At 46.3% G+C, this 20,055-nt stretch overlaps 1 protein-coding gene across 1 annotated transcript in view; it reads left to right on the plus strand.

Moving 5' to 3' along the window:
• Nucleotides 1–20,055, plus strand: part of cplane1 (ciliogenesis and planar polarity effector 1) — a 295,045-nt gene that overhangs the window by 227,788 nt on the left and 47,202 nt on the right. Inside the window, exon 38 of the mRNA XM_060847121.1 lies at nucleotides 8,852–8,929. Coding sequence (XP_060703104.1) covers nucleotides 8,852–8,929 — 78 coding nt within the window. The remainder of the gene's footprint in view (nucleotides 1–8,851; nucleotides 8,930–20,055) is intronic.

The following is a 20,055-nucleotide window of genomic DNA, read 5'->3' on the forward strand; positions in this document are numbered from 1 at the left end:
CCTGGCTGCCGCAGTCCATTGAAAAAAATCACAGAAATTCACACCCACTTGAGAAAAGCAATCAAACCGCCAGCTGTGCAAACAGAAACCCCTTGTTAAAAAAATCATTATAAACCACAAGCAATTCCACCCCGGTGGGCAATGGAAACCAGAAAGGAAAGAAAAAAATTGAAAGTCAATGACTGCCTAACCATAAAAATATATACATTAAAACATATTTACAATTTATTTGGAATTTGTACTTGCTATGAACTGACACAGGGAGTACATAAAAGGGAACTTTATAGGTTCAGTAATTATGCCAAAGTTCAAAGCTTTTTTCGTAATGTTTTAAAAACTTTACTCACGCAAAATAGAGTGTCTGAGCTATAGCTGAATCCCATAATACAAATACTCCAATATCTGGACTAGAAATTGCTTCGCTTATAATCCTTATCTGCAGCTTTAATACTATATTTTGAAATTGAATCAACAATTAGTAATTTAGAACATTAATTATTAAAATCAGTTTGTATTTCATAACTGATTACTAAACTCCATATTAATTTAGTTGCTTTACTGTCCTGATTCCCACAATACAGACATCCCAAGCTTTTTTTTTTGGACCCTATCCAATAAGATGCACTCTAAACAAGATATTCTTTTGAAATATTAATTTTGTTTTCCAACGTGTTACCTGGTGTGATAAATTTTGAGCACGATTACCTACTGTCTCTTCTATATTTATAAGAACATTGGAATAGTCGGATGGAAAACTTTTTTTATAATAGAACATCAGGGCGGCACGGTGGCACAGTGGTTAGCACTGCTGCCTCACAGCGCCTGTAGACCCGGGTTCAATTCCCGACTCAGGCGACTGACTGTGTGGAGTTTGCACGTTCTCCCCGTGTCTGCGTGGGTTTCCTCCGGGTGCTCCGGTTTCCTCCCACAGTCCAAAGATGTGCGGGTCAGGTGAATTGGCCAAGCTAAATTGCCCGTAGTGTTAGGTAAGGGGTAAATGTAGGGGTATGGGTGGGTTGCGCTTCGGCGGGTCGGTGTGGACTTGTTGGGCCGAAGGGCCTGTTTCCACACTGTAAGTCTAATCTAATCTAAAAAAAACATAATCAAATCTGCCCTGTCTATCTTCAGCTAACTCTGCAGTCTCAATAGTGGGCAGCGTTAGTAAGTGGCTCTGGAATCGTGCCAATAATTCCCGTAGATAGACGTCCTCATCATCGATTTTCGTTGACAATTTGATTTTACTAAAAACATTCTCCCTTGCTTCCTCTTTTCTCTCTGTCAAATTATCTTGAATGTTTGATTGAAATTCGTCAAAATCAGCAGCTGTAAAAAACAGTTGGTCATCTGCGGGGAACCCGTTTCTGCTCCTCCACAGCTTAAGATTCTTATCCAGATTCTGTATTTTTCTTTGAGTTTCTTTAAATGTAATATATTTTTTTCAATAAGTTTCTTAACGTCTTCTAAAACCTTCCCTGCCTGTGTTATTGGGTTTGTCGTTACAGGTGCTGGGTTGGACTCATTATTTTTTAACTCCGGGGGGATGTACACAGACGCTACCAAACTGTTCAAATCCCATTGTGGTGTAAAAGTTACCACAAATTTGGTCTTCCACCCCAGTGACTCAATCGTGTCCTTACTTATTCCCTTGGTAGGGGGTTTGCCCAAGTCAATCACTTGGCGTACTAAAGTATTAGGAGACTCTCGGAGACCCTCTAGTATATTTGTCATTAATGTAACATTCTGAAAAGTCTCCTTAATCTTTTTTATAATAAGTTCTTTTTGATTTAAAGCCTGTCCTAAGACTAGGTCTAAAGTTTCTTTCTGTAAAGCTACACAGTCCAATAGCAGTTGACCCGCTAGGGTCGTATTCCCACCTAGACTGAGTCTCCACCAGGGAACTCCAGGACATTCTGTCCTGAGGTGGCGCAATTTTGGTGGTCCAAAATTTAATTCCTCCATCTTATTTTCTCTTATCTGACTCTAAGCCTGCCCCCCCTTTGTTTCTGTTTCTATCTTTCTTTGACACTTTCTCCTTTTTCTCACTGTAAGCTGTTGTCAAAAATAATTTTTTCTGCTGTCCACCATTTAAACATAAACTTTTCTCTCAAAAAATGGGGATTAACCTTATCAGTTACCAACTAATCTTTTCTCCTTTCTCAATATCTATTAAAATTCTATCCTGAAAGAAAATCACGTTAAGTATTCATAAAATTGCAATAAAAAAAACACTGAATCAAATGACAAACAACAAGTTTCAAACATAAAACCATTAACAAACAGATGAATTCAAGCCAGAGCACAAAGTGTTAAACTGCTTGTTAGCTGAGAAGCCTTCTGCTCACAGACAGACACACTGATAAAGCTTGCAGCAGTAAAATTCTCTCTCTTTTTGAGATATGACACACAGTTTCTTAATTTCACAGACCTATACAAATTTTCACACAGAGATTCTTTTTTTCTCTTAGAGATTTTTATACAAAAAGATTCTTACACACACACAAATTCTCACATACACACAGAGACTACCTTTCTCTCGCAATCAGTTTTACACACACAGAGATTCTTATACACACTTAGATCTTCACAAACACAGAAACTCTCTTACTCTCTCAGATTTTTACAAATTTAAAAATACTTAAACTCACACATTTTACACACCAAGAGACTCTCTCTCTCCCTCTCTCTTTCACAGGCACTGTCAGCTAGCGATCAGCAGCATTCACACTCTCTCTCTCCCTCGAGGGCAACAATGCAAACTTCTCTCACAGACTTTCACACACAAACTGTTCTTCTCCCACACACTTTTACTAACACCACAATACTTGTACATACATACACACCACACAGTCGATCTGTCAATAAATCTGTGTCTGTCACTGTCCCCGGTCCGCGGTCTTTTGTCTCACGCTCCACCACGGAACTCCTGGGTGTCGGGCGCACGAATGCACCACCTCGACTCCCAACAAAACCAGTCCCGATCTGCGCTCGTCCTCCGGTCAAGGGAGGTATTTCTTTTTTTTACTCACCGGTCCTTAGTGCAAGGTGGGAAGCCTTACGCTTAACCCGTTTTCGTTCTGCGCGGGGGGAAGCCTTAAGCTTAACCCGGATTCGTCCTGCGCGGGGTAAGCCTAAGCTTTACCCATAAAAATACTTTCTCTCTTTAAAACACTACCCACCTCTAGGACTTTCAGCGCCCACCTAGAGGACTTTTTTTTAAAACACTACCCACCTCTAGGACTTTCAGCGCCCACCTAGAGGACTTTTTTTTAAAACACTACCCACCTCTAGGACTTTCAGTGCCCACCTAGAGGACTTTTTCTTTTAAAACAATAATACTCATCACCCCTAGGACTTTCAGAAACCGCGCGGCCGGGATGACCCTTCACCTAGGGGACTTTTCTTCATAAATAAACGGTCCGACTCTCTCTCGGGCTGCCAAGCCCACAATTTTGGTTGGCAAAGAGTTGTGAGACGCCGAGCAAATAAGAATTTAGCGTATTCAAATCCCTACTGGAGATCTTTTTTGAAAAAGGCGCCTCCGAGCCTGATTAGAAGTGGCCGGCCGTTCGGCGACCTCTCAATCCCTGCCAACAGGCGTGTCTCCACTCCCTCCACACGTTCGGGGTCACCAAATCTGTTAGGACGGGGCTACCGTCCCGTGTTCGTTTGAAGGAGAGAGACACTGGATCTGATTCAAAATATAAGCTGGTTTAATGAGAGAGAGCCGTACACAGAACATACAGTGAGATATTTACTCTTCACTGGAGAAGGCGCGTTCTGAGCTATTGTTCTCTTTGTCTAGCTTTTAGCCCCTCACATCCCAGTGCTACATCCTTATTTGGTAAGAAGCGGTATTCTCTGATAGTATTGGTTCCAGAAGAGATAAGATTCAGTTACCTCAGTATGAGCTACGTGCAATCTAACACGGTTTCAATGTCCTGTTATCTGTTCACCCTCCCTGTGGCCCCATTATGCCATCAGTGTTTCAGTCTGTTCTTAGTGTAACATAATGGCTTACTGTTGTCTAGTGAAAGCTAACAGTTTCCAGACTTGCTAGTACTACCTTACGTGAGCACTACCTAACAATAAAGTTTCTGAACACAACCTACCCTTAATAATGCTTCCTAACACTCCTTATTTCCTTTTTGTTGTCCTCTGTTGGTCTTTGGAAGCTTCCTAATCCTCTGGGTTTCCCACTGTCCTTTGCTTTCTCTTTTATGCATTAGATGCTATCCCTGACTTCCCCAGTCAGCCATGATTGCCTCACCCTCCCTATACCAGGCTTCTTTTCCTCAGGATGAACCTCTACACTGTCTCCTGACGTACTCCCAGAAACTCCTGCCATTGCTCTTCCACTGGTTTTCCTGTTCGGCTACAAAAGCTGCTCCATAAAGCCATCTTGTAGACATTCCACAAATTCCTTTCCTTGCAATCCACTCCCAACCTGATTTTCCCAGTCTACCTGCATATTGGAATCCTCCATGATCATTTTGTAACTTTGCCTTTCCTACACATCTTTTCTACCCCCTGGTGTACCTTGCACCCCAGCTGCTGACTACCGTTTAGAGGCCTGTATATAACTCTAACTGTGGCTTTCTCACCTTTGCAGTTCCTCAAATTCTACCCCACACAGATTCTACACCATCTGACGTTACCATTTTATCAGCTTCATTCCCTGGGGTGAATCCATCTCTAATTGCACTGTCTGTGTGCTGGCCCAAGAGCTCTCCAATCAGGAATAATCACGGACAATTAAACTCCAAACTGGAGGAGGAGGCTCCGCAAAGGGATGATACAGTAGCTCAGTGGTTAGCACTGCTGCCTCTTAGTGCCAGGGAGCCAGGTTCAATTCCAACCTTGGGCGACTGTTCACACATCCTCACTCTGCGTGGGTTTCCTCCAGGTGCTCTGGTTTCCTTCCGCAGACCAAAGCTGTACAAGGTTAGGTCACGCTCAATTGCCCAGAGTGTCGATGGATGTGCAGGCTGGGTGGATTAGCCATGGAAAATGTGGAGTTACAGGTAAGGGGGTGGATCTGGGTAGGATGCTCTTCAAACGGTTGTTGTGGACTTGATGGGCTGAATGGCCTGCTTGCATACTGGAGGAATTCTATGCTTCTATGAAAGATTCCCATCCTTAATGATGATGGAGCCCAATGCATATCAACCCAAAAGAGAATGCTGAAGTATTCGTCACAATCTTTACTCTCATCCTCCTCCAGATATCTCCGTCACAGATCCAGTCATTTCGATTCACTCCATGTGATAGTGTGAAATAATTAGAGACACTGGCTTCTGCAAAGGTATGGGGATCCTGATAATATTCCGGCTCCAGAACTTGCTGTCCCCCAAGCCAAGCTGTTCCAGGGCTTATGCTCGAAACGTCGAATTCTCTATTCCTGAGATGCTGCCTAACCTGCTGTGCTTTGACCAGCAACACATTTGCAGCTGTGATCTCCAGCATCTGCAGACCTCATTTTTTACTCCCAGTACAGATACAGCACTGACATCTACCCGATAATGTGGAAAATTACCCGGGTATGTCCTGTACATAAACAGCAGGACAGATCCAACCCGGCCAATTCCTGTCCCATCAGTCTCCCCTCGATCCTCAGTAACATGATGGACGGGGTCAGTAACAGAGCTATCAAGCAGCACCTGCTCAGCAATGACCTGCTCAGTGACCCCCAGGTTGGGTTCCCCCAGGGTCACCCAGCTCCTGACCTCATTCCAGCCTTGGCTCAAACATGGACAAAATAGCTGAATCCCAGAGGGGAGGGGAGAGGGACAGCCCTTGATATCAAGGCAGCATTCGACCGAGTGAGGCAACAGGGGGGCTTTAGTCAAGCTAAAGTCAGTGTGTATCATGGGACAAACTCTCTGGTGGTTCGAGTCATACCTGGCACATGGGACGATGGTTGTAGTTGTTGGAGGATCAGTCATCTCAGCTCCAGAACATCTCTGCAGGAGCCCCTCAGGTTAGTGTCCTCGGCCCAACCACCTTCAGCTGCTTCATCAATGACCTTCCCTCCACCATAAGGTCCGAAGTGGGGGATGTTCCCTGACGATTGCACAATGTTCAGCACCATTCACGTTTCCTCAGATACTGAAGTAGTCCGTGTTCAAATGCATCAAGAAATTTATTTCAATGCAAGTGGTCTTATAGCTGAGACAGGTGGGAACGTGGGACTGGGACCTCATAGCTATTACAGAAACATAGCTGAGGAAAGAACAGGTCTGATAGTCCAATGTACTGGGGTTTAGATGCTATAGGAAGGATAGAAAGGGAAGTGATATTCTTGATGAAGAAGGACATTACTACTGTATTTAGAGAGGATATTTCTAAGGGATTGTCCAGTGAAGCCACACAGGTGGAATACAGAAATAAGAGGGGGATGATCCCCTTGGTGGGATTGTGCTGCAGGTCCCTCGATAGTCAGATGGAAATTGAAGAACAAATATGTGGAGAGGTCTCAGATATATGGAAGAATAATCAGATTGTAATAGTAGGTGATTTTAACTTTCAGAACATAGACTGGGACTGTCATAATGTTAAGGGTTTGAATGGTGAGGAAATTCTTAACTTTATTAAAGAAAAAATTCTTTGTCAATATGTAGATGTAGATGTACCTGCTACAAAAGGAGCAAAGCTTAACATTCTCTTGGGTAATAAGGCAGGGCACGTGACTGAGGGGTCAGGAAGGGAGCACTTTGGTGTCAATGATCATCATTTTATGAGTTTAAATGGTTATGGAGAAGGATAGGCCTTGTATAAAAGTTAAAGTTCTTAATGGCAGTAAGGCGAACTTTGATGAGATGAGACAGGAATTTCCAAGAATTAATTGGTGTAGACTGTTCACAGATAAATGGATGACTGGCAAGTGTGAGACTTTCAAAAGTGAGATAATAAGAGTTCAGAGGCTGTTCGAGTGAAAGGTAAACTAGTAACAGGAGGAAATATTGGATGAATAAAATATTGAGGCTCTGGTCAAGAATGAGAAGGAGTGATATATGTTAGGTGTTGTCAACTGGGATCACGTGAACCTCTTGAAGAGATTCAGAAACCTCCTATACCTTGTCTGGGTTCTCTAGCTACTGATAGAGTGCACCCCTACTGTCACCAGTGTCAGCATGGTTTCATCAAGGGCAGGATGTCCTTGACAAATGTGCTGGAGGTCTTTGAAGATGTAACCAGCAGGGTAGATAATGGGGATCCAGTGGATGTGGTATATCTAGACTTCCAGAAGGCATTTTACAAGGTGACGCGTAAAAGACTGATCCAGAAGGTTAGACCCCAGGGGGTTATGTATTGGCTTGGATAGAGGATTCGCTGACTGACAGAAAGCAGAGGGTTGAGATCTCTGGATGGTGAACCATAAATAGTGGGGTGCCATTCTCAGACCTGAACTATTTACCATCTGTATAAACTATCTGCAAGGAGGGACAGAGTGTAATGTATGAAAATCTGCAGATGATACTAAACAAGGTGGGGAGGCAGGCTGTGATGAGGAGATAAAGAGTTTAAAGATGGATATTGATAGGTTGGGAGAATGGACCAGAATCTGCCTGATGGAGTTTAATCTCGGGAAGTGTGAGGGTATCCATCTTGCTGGAAAAAGTAAAGGCAAATTATTATTTAAATGAGAAGCAGTTTCAAAATGCGTTAGTGCAGAGGGATCTGGGTGTCTGTGTGCATGAATCACAGAAAGTGGGTGAGCAGGGAGGTGCAGCATATAATAAGAAAGGCAAATGGAATCTAGACATTTAATGCAAAAGGACTGGATTATAAAAGTGAAGAAGTGTTGTTCCAATTGTGTACAGTGTTGGTGAGACCCACACCTGGAGTATTGGGTCCAGTCATTGCCTCCTCACCTGAGGAAGGATGTGGTGACACTGGAGACAGTTCAGGGAGGGTCACCAGGTTGATCCCAGGGATGAAAGGGCTGTCGTATGAGGAGCGGATCAATAGCTTGGCCTTGGACTCACTGGAGTTCAGCAGAATGAGGGGATGGATCTGACTGAGGGATTTAAAATGCTGAAGGGGATTGAGAAGGTGGTCATTGAACAGATGGTCCCTCTTGTGGGATAGAACAAAGAACATAGAACAGAGAAAAATACAGCACAGTACAGGCCGTTTGGCCCTGATGTTGTGCCGATCCAAGCCCACCTAACCTACACTAGCCCACTATCCTCCATATGCCTATCCAATGCCCGTTTAAATGCCCATAAAGCGGGAGAGTCCACCACTGCTACTGGCAGGGCATTCCATGAACTCATGACTCGCTGAGTAAAGAATCTACCCCTAACATCTGTCCTATACCTACCACCCCTTAATTTAAAGCTATGTCCCCTCGTAATAGCTGACTCCATACGTGGAAAAAGGTTCTTATGGTCAACCCTATCTAAACCCCTAATCATCATAGTATTAAACAAGAGGTCATGTATATAGAGTGAGAGAAGGTAGGTTCCAAACTACATCACTCAGTGGAATCTGTGGAACTCCCTGCCCCAGAGTACAGTGGGGGCAGAATCAAATCAACAGGCTCAACAAAGAAATGGATATGTTTCCCGTGAAAAGTGGGGAAAAGCTGTGGGGAGCAGGCAGGGAAGCAGGGTCAAGACTAGAATAAGATCAGCCATGTTCATGTTAAATGGGGGAGTGGGCTTGAAGGGCGGAATTACCTCCTCCTGCTCCTAATCCCTGTGTTCCTCTGTACACTGCTGTCTCCACTGCAGGCAGGGGTGCTTTTCCTCAGAGTCGGGCTGTATAGATTGTGTTTGGTTCTCTATCGTCCGTCCCTTGGAGCTGACCATCGCACTGACCACTGTGCTTTCTCTTTGCTTTTCTGAAGCTGCTAAATCCTACAAGGATGCTGGAATCCTCACCTGCTCTGAGATCGGGAATGATCAGCCGATCACTGCTACTGCAGGTTTGATCTTTCACCTTTGACTTTGTGGGTCAGTTGTTAAGGAGTGAGTGAAGCCTCCCCCATACGGTGTAACTCAGCAGCAGCAGCAGCGGCCATGTCCCAGCCCAGGAACGGGCACCTCCTTCCCCCACTTCCCAATCTTACTGACACTAAGGACTGACAGCAAGGAAAGGTGGGAGACACTTCACCAGGCACTCAGCTCGACTCACCCACATTCACTGGACCAAATGATTGTATTCTGTATTGTAATGACTCCATGGTATGAACTTAACTGAATGATAGGTTTCTGTACAGAAGCTACAGACTAGAACAGTGTTAACATCAGTCAGAGGCAAGGAATACCTTCTGATGTTATTTCCAGGCTCCATTCATTTCCTGTGCCTTGTCTCCCACATTACCCTCTTTTCTCTCTCCCTCTCCAGGTCACCCTCTGGTTTCATGTCTCTCCTGCTTGTCCACTCCTTCCCTGCTTGTTTAGTTCTCTATTTCCTTTACTCTCCTATTCCCTTCAATAATGCAAGGGATTAATAATTCACACCGCCCTGACTTACAGTGGATCGGTAGGAGCTGGGCACACGTGTAAACTTCAGGATTTTGTCGGAGTTTTGAATCTGGAGTCTTACTGAGGCAGGTTTGTGTTAGACCTCACTCAAACAGCTTCTGTTTACTGTCTCTCATGGTGTTTACTGGTTCTTGGATATAAACACCTTGTGTGCAGCCATTACCTGATAGATATTGCAGCATGACAGCAGGTGAGTGACCAGCAACAGCCGGCCTGAGACCTGACAGCTTCGGTCAATCCAGCTGCTAACAGCTGCTTGCCTTCTCCCAAAGCCCCCATCTTCGCCTCAAACCACCATTCTCAGCCCAACCCAACCCCAACCCCAACCCCAACCCCAACCCCACTCTGTTGTGCTGCTGCGCTCTCTCAACATTCCACCAGTCCAAACCAGGACAGCTCCTGTCCCGGGTCAGTCTGAGACTGGGATTGGGACCAGCTCCTGTCCCGGGTCAGTCTGAGACTGGGATTGGGGACAGCTCCTGTCCCGGGTCAGTCTGAGACTGGGATTGGGACCAGCTCCTGTCCCGGGTCGGTCTGAGACTGGGATTGGGGCCTGCTCCTGTCCCGGGTCAGTCTGAGACTGGGATCGGGACCAGCTCCTGTCCCGGGTCGGTCTGAGACTGGGATTGGGGACAGCTCCTGTCCCGGGTCAGTCTGAGACTGGGATCGGGACCAGCTCCTGTCCCGGGTCGGTCTGAGTCTGGGATTGGGACCAGCTCCTGTCCCGGGTCGGTCTGAGACTGGGATTGGGACCAGCTCCTGTCCCGGGTCGGTCTGAGACTGGGATTGGGGCCTGCTCCTGTCCCGGGTCGGTCTGAGACTGGGATTGGGACCAGCTCCTGTCCCGGGTCGGTCTGTGAGTGGGACTGGGGACAGCTCCTGTCCCGGGTCGGTCTGAGACTGGGATTGGGACCAGCTCCTGTCCCAGGTCGGTCTGAGTCTGGGATTGGGACCAGCTCCTGTCCCGGGTCAGTCTGAGACTGGGATTGGGACCAGCTCCTGTCCCGGGTCGGTCTGAGACTGGGACTGGGGCCAACCTTACAGCAATATATACTAATATGTTCACAACTGATATACCCAGGCAGTGGCCAATCCCGAAACACTACAGCTGCAGCGTGTTCACCTATCCTCCTCCTCAACCCAAAAAAGAGACTGTGTAGAGGAAGGTTTTTTATCTTTCTTGGTAATTTCGAGCGGAGGGGATGGGGGTGAGGGCAGGTACGTGTTCCTCTTGCAGGATGTGGGAGGTAAGGGTCACCACTGGTGACCCTCTCACTTCCCCTGGGAGATCTGCATCCAACTCCAGATCCTCACAGACCGTGTTAGGGAACTGGAGCTGGAGCTGGATGAACTTCGGATAATTCGGGAGGCTGAGGGGGGGATAGAGAGGGGTCATGGGGAGATAGTCACACCTACATTACAGGATCTGCAGACCTCACTTTCTCCTCCTAACACTATTGGCTGTTATCTTATTCGGCAGCCTCCTGTGCGGTACCTGGTCAAAAACCTTATGGAAATCAAAATATAATCACATCCACTGTTCCCAGCTTGGAATGGAGGCAGGTACATCCTCTGCCTATTCCCATCTAGATCACATCCTTGGCCGAACCTGCTTGGAAACTCCTTAAAGAATGCTCACAGATTTGTCAGGCATGACGTCTCCTTGATGAAACCATACTGACTCAGCACTATTGTACCTTCCAGGTACTCTGCAATCGCATCTGTTATGAAGCAGAATTACACTCCCCTCCCCCTCCCTGATAACTCAAACTGTAAGACCCAGAGAGGCCCGCCTTGCCTCGTAATCTGTTAAAAGATATATGCCAAGGGGTAGAAACCCCCCCCCCCCACCCCGCCCCCCCGATCTGTTATAAGGGAGTGGAGAAATGAAATGAAATCCTTCCCCTCCCTCCATAATCAACAAGTAACAATTTATTTGTCTAACTCCAACAGTGAACAAATTGTTGTGGTTCTGCTCGCCGAGCTGGAAGTTTTTGCTGCAAATGTTTCGTTCCCTGGCTAGGGAACATCATCAGTGCTATTGGAGCCTCGTGTGAAGCGCTGCTTTGATGTTTCTTCCGGTATTTATAGTGGTTTGTTCTTGCCGCTTCCAGGTGTCAGATTCAGCTGTAGTGGTTTGTATATGGGGTCCAGGTCGATGTGTCTGTTAATGGAGTTTGTGGATGAATGCCATGCCTCTAGGAATTCCCTGGCTGTTCTCTGTCTGGCTTGTCCTATGATGGTAGTGTTTTCCCAGTCAAATTCATGTTGCTGGTTGTCTGAGTGTATGGCTACTAGGGATAGCTGGTCGTGTCGTTTTGTGGCTAGCTGATGTTCATGGATGCGGATTGTTAGCTGTCTTCCTGTTTGTCCTATATAATGTTTTGTGCAGTCCTTGCATGGTATTTTGTAAACTACGTTAGTTTGGCTCGTGCTGGCTATTGGGTCCTTTGTTCTAATGAGTTGTTGTCTGAGTGTGGAAGTTGGCTTGTGTGCTGTTATGAGTCCTAAGGGTCGCAGTAGTCTGGCTGTCAGTTCTGAGACGCTCCTGACGTATGGTAGTGTGGCTAGTCCTTTTGGTTGTGGCATGTCCTCGTTCCTCGGTCTATCTCTTAGGCATCTGGTGATAAAGTTGCGTGGGTATCCGTTTTTGGCGAATACCTTGTATAGGTGTTCCTCTTCCTCTTTTTGCAGTTCTGGTGTACTGCAGTGTGTTGTGGCTCCTTTGAATAGTGTCCTGATGCAGCTTCGTTTGTGTGTGTTGGGGTGGTTACTTTCATAGTTTAGGACTTGGTCTGTGTGAGTTGGTTTCCTGTGTACCCTTGTGGTGAATTCTCCGTTGGGTGTTCTCTCTACTAACACGTCTAGGAATAGGAGTTGGCTATCCTTTTCCTCTTCTCGTGTGAATCGGATTCCTGTGAGTGTGGCGTTGATGATTCGGTGTGTTTTTTCTATATCTGTGTTTTTGATGATTACAAAGGTGTCATCAACATATCTGATCCAGAGTTTGGGTTGGATTTGTGGTAGGGCTGTATGTTCTAACCTTTGCATAACTGCCTCTGCTATGAGTCCCGAGATTGGTGATCCCATGGGTGTTCCGTTGATTTGTTCGTATATCTGATTGTTGAATGTAAAGTGTGTGGTGAGGCACAGGTCCAGTAGTTTAAGTATGCCGTCCTTGTTGATAGGTTCGGCCTCCTGTGTTCTGTTATGTATGTCCAGTAGGTTGGCTATTGTTTCTCTGGCTAGGGTTTTGTCAATTGATGTGAACAGTGCCGTCACGTCGAATGATACCATGGTTTCTTCTTTGTCTATGTGTGTATTCCTGATGATGTCCAAGAATTCCTGTGTTGATTGTATGGAGTGTTTGGATCCGCTGACCAGGTGTTTCAGTTTCTGTTGTAGTTCTTTGGCCAGTTTGTATGCTGGTGTCCCTGGTAGTGATACTATGGGTCTGAGTGGGATGTCTGGTTTGTGTACTTTGGGTAGTCCGTAGAATCTGGGGGTGTTGTTGCTTTCTGGTTTCATTCTTTGCTGGTCCGCTTTGGTTATCTGTCCGTTTTTTTGTAGATTCCTTAGTGTGTTGATTATTCTGTTGGTGAGTTGTGGTGTGGGGTCGGAATCCTTCATTTGGTAGGTGTTGGTGTCTGCGAGTAGTTGTTGTGCTTTATTGATGTAGTCTGATTTATCTAAGATGACCGTCATTCTGCCTTTATCTGCCGGTAGTATGATTATGTTCTTGTCATTTTTCAGTGCTTTCAGTGCTTCCCTCTCCTTGGTGTTGAGGTTATGTGTATATCGTTTTCTTATCATCATAGGTACGACCGTTTGTCTCACTGTTTGTTGTGTCTCTTCTGTCAGTCCATTGTTCCTGAGTGTGCTTTCTAGTGCTGCTAGGAAGTCTGCTGTCTTGGCGTCCCTGTGGTTGTAGTTGAGTCCCTTGGCCAGTATTGTTCTTTCCGTGTCTGTGAGCTGTCTGTGGGAGAGGTTTTTAACCCAGGTGTGTGTTGTAGTGTCCTCCTGTTTGTGTGTTAGTTTGTCCAGTTTTTCTTTTAGTGCCGTTTTTTTGCGGAGTGTTGTCCTGTTCTGTCCTATAGTGATAGCCTGTTCTATGGTCCGGGTCCATTCCTGATTAGTGGTTTTTAAAATTAACGACTTTTGGCACACAATTTCTTGCTTGTATTTGTGTAGTCGGTTGTGAGCGTCTGTGATCATTACCTGGACCATCCTGAATCCGTTCTTCTTGGCTGTTTCCCTGGCTTGTGGATTATTTACTGGAGGTCTGTACTTGACACATTGTGACAGGATTTGATTTTTTTTGCATTCGTGGAGGAACCAGAGTTGTTCATGTGTTGCGCTTAGGCGGTTAGCGCAGGATTCCCATCTCCTGGCTTGTCTCAGTGTTTCTCGCCCGTAAGTGTTTAAAGTCTGGTTGAAGATTTGTAGCTCAGGTGTCCGTTGTTGTGGTTCTGTTCGCCGAGCTGGAAGTTTTTGCTGCAAACGTTTCGTTCCCTGGCTAGGGAACATCATCAGTGCTATTGGAGCCTCCTGTGAAGCGCTGCTTTGATGTTTCTTCCGTTATTTATAGTGGTTTGTTCTTGCCGCTTCCAGGTGTCAGTTTCAGCTGTAGTAGTTTGTATGTGGGGTCCAGGTCGATGTGTCTGTTGATGGATGTTCTTGCCGCTTCCGGGTGTCAGCTTCAGCTGTAGTGGTTTGTATATGGGGTCCAGGTCCATGTGTCTGTTAATGGAGTTTGTGGATGAATGCCATGCCTCTAGGAATTCCCTGGCTGTTCTCTGTCTGGCTTGTCCTATGATGGTAGTGTTTTCCCAGTCAAATTTGAGCCAGACAGTGAACAGCCAGGGAATTCCTAGAGGCATGGCATTCATCCACAAACTCCATTAACAGACACATGGACCTGGACCCCATATACAAACCACTACAGCTGAAGCTGACACCCGGAAGCGGCAAGAACAAACCACTATAAATACCGGAAGAAACATCAAAGCAGCGCTTCACAGGAGGCTCCAATAGCACTGATGATGTTCCCTAGCCAGGGAACGAAACGTTTGCAGCAAAAACTTCCAGCTCGGCGAGCAGAACCACAACAACGGACACTTGAGCTACAAATCTTCAACCAGACTTTAGTGAACAAATTAACAGAACCACTAACACCTCAAACAATTCCCCTCTAACTGCTAACTGTTCCCTGATGAAACAAAATCCAAATGGTATGCTGTTTCAAGAAATACAAGTCCCACTGAGATATCAGAACAATAGAATTTAGTCTCTCAAAATTACAGCTTGGTTATGTCTTCCGGAATGCTGCACGCCCGCTCCACTGATATTCTTTCAGAAACACCTCCTCTTTCGAATTCTTGTGTCGGTTCTTCTCTCTGAATTTTGCGGTTTGGAATATTATCTAAGAGTGCAGCAGTACCTTTATTAAATAGATGGTGCTTTCTGTAAGAGCTGGAAGTTGTCTTCAGGTGGCAATTTGCTGTCTCTGACTTTTCAAATGCCCTCACCTTTTATACACTTGACTGATTAATTTCTTTACAATCAGATTGGTTCAAGGTGGTCAAAACCATCAGATTTGAATTTAATTGTTTTTTTGATACCTAAGTGTTTGATTCAAATTGGTTGGCTAAATTGGCAAAGATCAGGTTATACATTTGCTCGCTGAGCTGATAGATTTGTTCTCAGACTTTTCATCACCATGCTGGGTAACATCAGTGGGCCTCCAGTGAAGCGCTGGTGTTCTGTCCTGCGGCTATTTCTATGTCTTGGTTTGTTGTGGTGGGTGATATCACTCCCAGATCTGTCTCTGAGAGGTTGAGAATTGGGATCCAAGTTGTTTGTTATTGGAGGAGAAAGTGAGGTCTGCAGATGCTGGAGATCAGAGCTGAAAATATGTTGCTGGAAAAGCGCAGCAGGTCAGGCAGCATCCAAGGAGCAGGAAATTTGACGTATTGGGCATAAGCCCTTCATCAGGACTGTTTGTTATTGGAGTTCAGTTTGAATGCCAGGCCTCGAGGAATTCCCATGTGTGTCTTTGTTTAGCCCATCCCAGTGTAGACGTATTGTCCCAGTCAAACTAGTGTCTGTCTTCATCTGTCTGTAGATATCAGTGATAGTTGGTCATGTCTTTTGGTGGCTGGTCAGTGCTCACGTATCCTGGTGACTAGTTTGCTGCTTGTCTGTCTGATATAATGCTTGTTACAGTCCTTACAAGGTAGTTTGTAATATGACGTTCATTCGGCTGGTTGTTAATTTGGGGTCCTTTAAATTCATCAGGAGCTGTTTCACTGTGGGTGATAGGCTTGTGGGCTGCCATGATGGCAAGAGGCCGGAATAGTCTAGTTTTCATTTCCAAGATTAGATTAGATTCTCTGAAGTGTGGAAACAGGCCCTTCGGCCCAACAAGTCCACACCGACCCTCCGAAGAGTAACCCACCCAGAACCATTTCCCTCTGACTAACGCACCTAACACTACGGGCAATTTAGCACGGCCAATTCACCTGACCTGCACATCTTTGGACTGTGGGAGGAAACTGGAGCACCCGGAGGAAACCCACGCTGACACGGGGAGAATGTGCAAACTCCACACCGTCGCCCAAGATGTCTTTGATGTATGGCATGGTGGCTAGAGTCTCTGGGCATGTTATGTCTTCATGGTCAGGTCTGCTGTGTAGGAATCAGCGGACTGTGCTTATTGGGTATCCGTTCTTCCTGAATATAGTGTTGAGGTGTTTTTCCTCGGCATCTCATGGTTCCTGGGTGCTGCAGTGTGTTGTGGCTTGTTTAAATAATGTCCTGATACAGCTCCATTTGGGGTGTTGGGATGATTGCTCCTGTAGTTGAGAATCTGGTCCAGAGTATCCACCCAGAAATTCCTTAAAACCATCAAAGACACCAAGGTAGAGGACGACAAGGTCATGGCTTCCTTTGACATCATGGTCCTGTTGACATCAGTAAACATCAGGCTGGCTAAAGAAACACTGGCATCACTGTGAGACCGACACCTGACAGCACCAACTCCATCAGCAAGGACAGCATCCTCAAACTAATAGACCTGTGCCTCACTACCAACCTCACCTTCAACCACTAGACCTACAAACAAATTAACAGGACACTCATGGGATCCCCAATATCGGGACTCTGAGCAGGAGCAATTATGCAGAGACTAGAATGAACGGCCTTTCCCACCATCCAGCCCAAGCTTTGGGTCCACTATGTGGATGACAGCTTTGACATCACGAAACACAACACATTAGAGGAAACTCACAAACACATAAACAACTCCTTACTGGTATAAAGTTAACCAAAGAGAGAGAGAACAATATCAGAATCCCCTTCCTAGATGCTGCAGTAGAACAAAAAGCCAATGGAGAACTGCAGACCAGCAACTACAGAAAAGCCACATACACTGACCAGATACTCAACTACAGGAGCAATCATCCCAGCACCCACAAACCGAGCTGCTTCATACTTGCCTTGTTCTCTCCTTAGTGTGTTTCTTCTTCCTTGGGATGAATTTCTGTTGTGCCTCCCAAATTATCTATAAACACCTGTCATTGCTTCCCCACCATCCTCTTTGCTAAGCTTCCAATCAACTCTGGCCAACTCCTCCCTCGTACCTTTACTCAATTATAATATTGTTACATGTGATTCCAGCTCCTCCCTCTCAAATTGCAATGTGAGTTCTGTCATATTCTGTCGGCCAGTCAGCCTAATATCTGTGGGGGGTAAGGTACTTGAGAAGATTCTCAGGGATAAGATATACACACATTTGGAAAGACAGGGTTTGATTGGGAGTAGTCAGCATGGCTTTGTGAGTGGGAGATCATGCCTCACAAATTTGTTCGAGTTCTTTGATGAAGTGACTGGAAGTTTGACGAGGGCAGGGTGGTAGATGTAGTCTATATGGATTTCAATAAGGCCTTTAATAAGGTTCCACATGGTCAGCTGCTCTGGAAGGTTAGATCACATGGGATGGGGGTGTAGGAAATTGGAGACATCATTGGCTTGATGGTGGGGAGCAGAGGGTAATAGTGGAAGGATGCTTGTTGGACTGGAGGCCTGTGACTAGTGGAGTGCCTCAAGGGTCAGTGCTGGGCCCATTGCTGTTTGTTATCGATATCAGTGATTTAGATGGGAATGTACAAGGCAGGATGACACTATAATAGGCGGGACCATGGACAGAGAGGAAGGTTCTCAGAAATTGCAGCTGGACCTTGATCAGGACCTTGGGAAAGTGGGCCGAGAAATGGCAAATGGAGTTTAGTATCGGTAAGTGTGAGGTCACGCATTTTTAAAAGTCAACTCAAGTTAGGAGTTTCATGGTGAATGGTAGGGCCTGAGGGAGTATAGTGGAACAGAGGAACCTTGGAGTTCAGGTGCATCGTTCTCTGAAAGTGGAGTCCCAGGTAGACAGGGCAGTGAAGAAGTCTTTTAGCACATTGGCCTTCATCAGTCAGGGCACTGAGTATAGAAGTTGGGAAGTTATGTTGCGGTTATACAGGACATTGGTGAGGCCAGACTTAGAGTATTGTGTTCAGTTTTGGTCACCTTGCTGTAGGAAGGATGTTACTAAACTGGAAAGAACGCAGAAGGAATTTACAAGGATGTTGCCAGGTCTGAGTTAAAGGGAGAGGTTGGACAAGCCAGGATGTTTTTTGTTAGCATGTAGGAGACTGAGGGAGGACCTTATAGAGGTGTATAAGATCATGAGAGGCATGGATAGGGTGAATGCAGTCAGTCTTTTTCCCAGGGTTGGGGGATTAAGGAGTAGAGGACAGAGGGACAGGTTAGAGGGGGAAAGAATAAAAGGGAACCTGAGGGACGACAGAGGGTGGGACGCATATGGAATGAGCTGCCAGTGGAAGTGGTTGAGACGGCTACATTAACAACATTTAAAAAGCATTTAGATAAATGCATGGGTAGGAAAGGATTAGAAGGATATGGGCCAAATGCAGGGAAGTGGGCATGGTGTGGATGGACATTTTGGTCAGTATGGGCCAGTTTGGGCTGAAGGGCCTGGGTCCATGCTGTCAGACTCTATGACTCTATCTATATCACTGCTCTGTAGGGGTTCCTTCACCACAAGCTCCCTAATATACTCTGCCTCATTACACCATCACATCCACAAATCAGAAAGGGGAACAGGCATTGCTGGAAAATCTCTGGCAGCATCTGTGAGAGAGAAAGTAGAATTAACATTTCGGGTCCAGTGACTTTCTTCAGAAAGAAGGTTCGCTCGACCTGAAACATTAATTCTGCTTTCTCTCCACATACATTTCCAGACCTGCTTGAGATTTTCCAGAAATTTCTATTTTTGTGCCACAGATTCCTTTTCTTGGGGTCTGCCATTTCCCTGATTTTCCCAGACCCCCGGTATATTGATGTCCCTGTGATTACTGCAACAGTGCCTTTCTGAAGCGTGTTTCTATCGTCTGATTTAGTTTTTTTAACCAACATTTTGGCTCTGAATGAGCTCTGTGAGGAGCACTGTGAGGAGCACTGTGAGGAGCACTGTGAGGAGCACTGTGAGGAGCTCTGTGAGGAGCACTGTGAGGAGCACTGTGAGGAGCACTGTGAGGAGCACTGTGAGGAGCTCTGTGAGGAGCACTGTGAGGAGCTCTGTGAGGAGCACTGTGAGGAGCACTGTGAGGAGCACTGTGAGGAGCTCTGTGAGGAGCACTGTGAGGAGCACTGTGAGGAGCTCTGTGAGGAGCACTGTGAGGAGCTCTGTGAATGAGCTCTGTGAGGAGCACTGTGAGGAGCACTGTGAGGAGCACTGTGAGGAGCTCTGTGAGGAGCACTGTGAGGAGCACTGTGAGGAGCTCTGTGAATGAGCTCTGTGAGGAGCTCTGTGAGGAGCACTGTGAGGAGCACTGTGAGGAGCTCTGTGAATGAGCTCTGTGAGGAGCACTGTGAGGAGCTCTGTGAGGAGCACTGTGAGGAGCTCTGTGAGGAGCACTGTGAGGAGCACTGTGAGGAGCTCTGTGAGGAGCACTGTGAGGAGCTCTGTGAGGAGCACTGTGAGGAGCACTGTGAGGAGCTCTGTGAATGAGCTCTGTGAGGAGCACTGTGAGGAGCTCTGTGAGGAGCACTGTGAGGAGCACTGTGAGGAGCACTGTGAGGAGCTCTGTGAGGAGCACTGTGAGGAGCACTGTGAGGAGCTCTGTGAGGAGCACTGTGAGGAGCACTGTGAGGAGCTCTGTGAATGAGCTCTGTGAGGAGCACTGTGAGGAGCTCTGTGAGGAGCACTGTGAGGAGCTCTGTGAGGAGCACTGTGAGGAGCACTGTGAGGAGCACTGTGAGGAGCTCTGTGAGGAGCACTGTGAGGAGCACTGTGAGGAGCACTGTGAGGAGCACTGTGAGGAGCTCTGTGAATGAGCTCTGTGAGGAGCACTGTGAGGAGCACTGTGAGGAGCTCTGTGAGGAGCTCTGTGAGGAGCACTGTGAGGAGCTCTGTGAGGAGCTCTGTGAATGAGCTCTGTGAGGAGCACTGTGAGGAGCTCTGTGAGGAGCACTGTGAGGAGCACTGTGAGGAGCTCTG

Source organism: Hemiscyllium ocellatum, chromosome 2, assembly GCF_020745735.1.
Source record: "Hemiscyllium ocellatum isolate sHemOce1 chromosome 2, sHemOce1.pat.X.cur, whole genome shotgun sequence".
Classification (NCBI taxonomy): domain Eukaryota; kingdom Metazoa; phylum Chordata; class Chondrichthyes; order Orectolobiformes; family Hemiscylliidae; genus Hemiscyllium; species Hemiscyllium ocellatum.